The sequence below is a fragment of the Aptenodytes forsteri genome, unplaced genomic scaffold (genome assembly GCF_000699145.1).
Source record: "Aptenodytes forsteri isolate BGI_AS27 unplaced genomic scaffold, ASM69914v1 Scaffold321, whole genome shotgun sequence".
Classification (NCBI taxonomy): Eukaryota; Metazoa; Chordata; class Aves; order Sphenisciformes; family Spheniscidae; genus Aptenodytes; species Aptenodytes forsteri.
In genome coordinates this window covers 1,337,881-1,341,682 of record NW_008795030.1, presented here as the reverse complement: position 1 = coordinate 1,341,682, position 3,802 = coordinate 1,337,881, and the positions used below count along the sequence as shown (strand labels likewise).

The following is a 3,802-nucleotide window of genomic DNA, read 5'->3' as shown; positions in this document are numbered from 1 at the left end:
CCGGAGGGAGCGGGAGGTTTTATTCCCAGGAGGGGTCTGGGGAGGGGGGGTCCCGCCGCGAGGACGTGGGGAGCCGTTTGCGGTGACACGGTTGGCGGCGACAGGACGGCGACGGCGCGACCTCTCCCCGTCTCCAGGGATTTGAAGCTGGGCCAAGCAGCGATGGAAATGTCCTTGTCGCGGCACGGGGGCCCAGCAAAGTAAACGCTGCGCCGCAGGGAAGGGAGCGGGACGACGACGCACCGAGCTCTGCTCCGCAGCCGGAGAGAGGGACGGCCCCAAAAAGCCAGCCGCAGCCCTGGTCGGAGGGGGCAGCAAGAGGACTGCGGGGTTCATCCACGCTCCCACGGTCTGCAAGGGCCACGGGACAATACCTGGGGGCCGGGAGCCATCCCACCACCCGCTTGGGGTTCGGGACGTCGGCCTTTCGACTGGACTCCTGCGCCCATCTGAGCCCGATGAGGAGCCGGGGCTGCGCGTGAACCTATGCAGACCAGGAAGAAATACATTTTCCTGACTTTCCTTGCCTCTTGGCTCCTGCTTTTCTTCTTTGGAGGAGACCAGCTGCGCCGTTTCGGTTTCTTTTCCGAGAGGAAAGCCGAAGCTCGGAGGAACTGGCCCCGCTGGACTGATCGGTCCCTCCTCAAAAGCTTTGCAGACCCCGAGGAGCTCCAGAGCGATGGGGACCCCTCGCTGCCATCGCCCCGGGCACAGCGGGCGGCGCGGCTGAGCGTCTACAAGAACAGCAGGTGCCGGATGGAAACCTGCTTCGACTTCTCCAGGTGCGAGAAGCGTGGCTTCAAAGTCTTCACCTACCCCCGGGAGAGGGACCAGCCCCTCTCGGAGAGTTACGGCAAAATCCTCGCCTCCATCAAGCGTTCTCGCTACTACACCCCGAACCCTGAGGAAGCCTGCCTCTTCATCCTCAGCATCGACACGCTGGACCGTGACCATCTCTCGGGTCAATACGTCCGTAACGTCGATGAGAAAATCCGCAGCTTCCCGCTCTGGAACGGCGGCCGTAACCACCTCATCTTCAACCTCTACTCGGGCACCTGGCCCAGTTACACCGAGGACCTGGGCTTTGACATCGGTCAGGCCATCCTGGCCAAAGCCAGCTTCTACACCAAGAGCTTCAGGCCCGGCTTCGACATCTCCATCCCTCTCTTCTCCAAGGACCACCCGCAGCGCGGCGGGGAGAGGGGGTGGTTGTATCAGGACTCGATCCCCCCGAAAAAGAAATACTTGTTGGTGTTCAAGGGGAAGCGGTACCTGACCGGCATCGGCTCCGGCACCAGGAATGCGCTGCACCACATCCACAACGGGAAGGACATCGTCTCGCTCACCACCTGCAAGCACGGCAAGGACTGGGAGAAGCACAAGGACGTGCGCTGTGACAAGGATAACGTCGACTACGAAAAGTGAGTCGGAGATGGGGTGGGAAAGGGGGTCTGGTGGGGGGGACACCCCACAAATGTTCCTGCCCCTCTGCGGGGTGCAGCCCTGCCTGTCTGTCGTGGCCGGACCTCCAGATGTGGGGAGAGAGGAAAGTTGTGGGCTCTCCCGAAATAGATGAGGGTTTCATTTCCATAGTGGGGAGCGAGGCGCTGGTTGTTCAGGGCTTTCCTGTTCTGTATTAAAGTTCGAGTAATCTGGCGAGAGCGGCTCTTATCTGCAATCACCGCGGCTGCCTCTAATACGATTTCCCTTTTTCCTAATGCTGATGAATGATGCTTTTCTTCTCCCCCCTCCTGCCCTCCCCTAACATAAACGTTTATCTTGGAGATGAGCCTGAAACATCCCCCCCTCACTGGCTCCGCTAAAAATCCCGCAAAATTGGCGGGTGGTTGGGCATCCCGGCGCGGGCGGCCCCGAGCTCACCCGGATGTGGTGGGGTGGGGGGTCCCCTTGCATCCCCCCCTCGCCGGCGCTGCAAATGGGGACGGTGGTGGGCAGCGTGTGATGGACCCTGGTGGAAAAGTTGGAGGGACAAAGTTCTGAGAGTTTGGGGGGCCCCGTGCTCTGCGGAAGCATGCCGGCTCCTCGCCTTCCCGTCCTGCTGCTTGGGACCCGTCACCAGCTGCCTGCTCCAGGGCTGGTAAGCACAGACACCATCTCACCACCAATGGGCAGGTCCCCATCCCGCTGCCTGGGGACATCCCGCAGCCACCCGGCCGGAGAGCAGATGGGGAGAGAGGCCACGTTGGGCATCATCCTCAAAGCGTCTTAGGAGGTGCCGGGAGGTAAAAGTGGAGCTGGGGTGCTGTGGGCACCAGGATTAGCCAGGGCTTCAGAGCGGCTCGGGCACCACGTGGCCCCGTCTGGTGGGTGCCACCAGCCCGGCAGGGTCAGCCCCTGCAGCAGAACCTTTTTGGGGATGGGGCATCGCAGGATGGTGGGAGACACCGCGGGCTGGCGGGATGGGGGGGCCCAAGGTCAGCCCCGCGCTGTGCCGAGGGGCGGTGGGATGGGAAATCCCCTCCTGCTCGGCCCAGGTAATCCCCTAATGCTGTTTGCAAGTACAGGGAGATTTACGCCTCGCCCGGGATGGCTTTAGGTGGCAGATAGATGGGGAACACGTGGCGCAGGGCAGCGTGCTCATGTGTGACCCCAAGCCTCTGCCATTCTGCTTGTCCCCATGGGACACCCAGGCAAAAAGCCATTGGCATCTCCATCGCGCCGGGCCAGCTCTGCCCAACCTCACGTGGGACATTTATGCCTTCCTGCCCCGGGAGAAGATGTCCCCAGACCCAGAGTTGGGACAGTGGCAGAGTGACGATGGGGACAGGCCAGCAGGGAGGGGACACACCGCGGTTGGCAGTGAGACCCCAGCTGCCCCATTTGCCCGGTGCATTGGGGACGTCCCCATTTGCTCGGGGCGGTGGGTGCCGGCGCGGCGGAGGGCAGCACGGGGAGCAGAGGAAGGACTTGCTAGGGGCTCCATCACCCTTCTCGCGCCTGGGGGGCTGCCTAAAACAAACCGGTTCTGTGCCCGGATAAAGGGCGGCTTGTAGCAGCGCCGCGGTCCGGCCCCGCTGTGGGCTGCCCCAGGTTTAAAGCAATCAAGGCGGGTCGGGAAAGGCTCTCTGGAGCCGACGGGTCCCCCGGTGGCACCGTGCCTGGCCGGAGCCACGGAGGGGCCGGGCGGAGGGAGCGTGGTGGGCGCCCGTCCCGGCTCCTAACAAAACAAGGAAGCCCTGACGGCATGATTACCCGGAAACCACAGCGCGTCAGGAGCAAAGTATTTCCATCGGGAGGTTTTGGCCCCGCAGCCCGGCCGGCGCCAGCCTCCCCGCGACGGCTGCCTGCGAGGGGAGGCTGCTTGCGGCTGCTCTGCCCCCCGGGACGCATCCTGCTGCCCGCCCAGCCCGGCAGTGGGAATGGCCCCGCAGAGGTGCTGGAGGTCATGGCCGGGCTGGGGTCCCCGAGGAGCGGGTGGCAGCGGGCCTGCCCCAAGGGGCGCCGTCCGGCCCAGGGGATGAGGCCAGCGCTGCTGTGGTTTCATGGCGGGGGTCTGGGCCCTGTTTGAGGCGCCTTCGCCCCTCCGGCAGGTCACTCGGCCAGGAGCTGGGGTGTTAACGGGGCAGGGTGCGCTCATGGGGTTTTCGGCATCCATTGGAGACGTTGGGGTGGTTCATCCAGAGGCGGGGTTTGATTGTAAAATTTTGTGCCTTGGGGCCGATTTCCCACATCCCGGGGCGCCGGGATGCTCCAGGTTGGCACCAGCCCCACATCCCCACTGCGGGGAGACCCTTCCCCCTGGGGACCAGCACATTTCAAGCAGCCCTTTGACCTCGCAGCC

At 63.9% G+C, this 3,802-nt stretch overlaps 1 protein-coding gene across 1 annotated transcript in view; it reads left to right on the top strand.

The window, feature by feature from the left end:
• Window positions 1-135: 135 nt before the first annotated feature.
• EXTL1 (exostosin like glycosyltransferase 1) overlaps window positions 136-3,802 on the top strand; it is an 8,015-nt gene continuing 4,348 nt past the window's right edge. Inside the window, exon 1 of the mRNA XM_009276283.2 lies at window positions 136-1,421. Coding sequence (XP_009274558.1) covers window positions 487-1,421 — 935 coding nt within the window. The 5' untranslated portion in view covers window positions 136-486. The remainder of the gene's footprint in view (window positions 1,422-3,802) is intronic.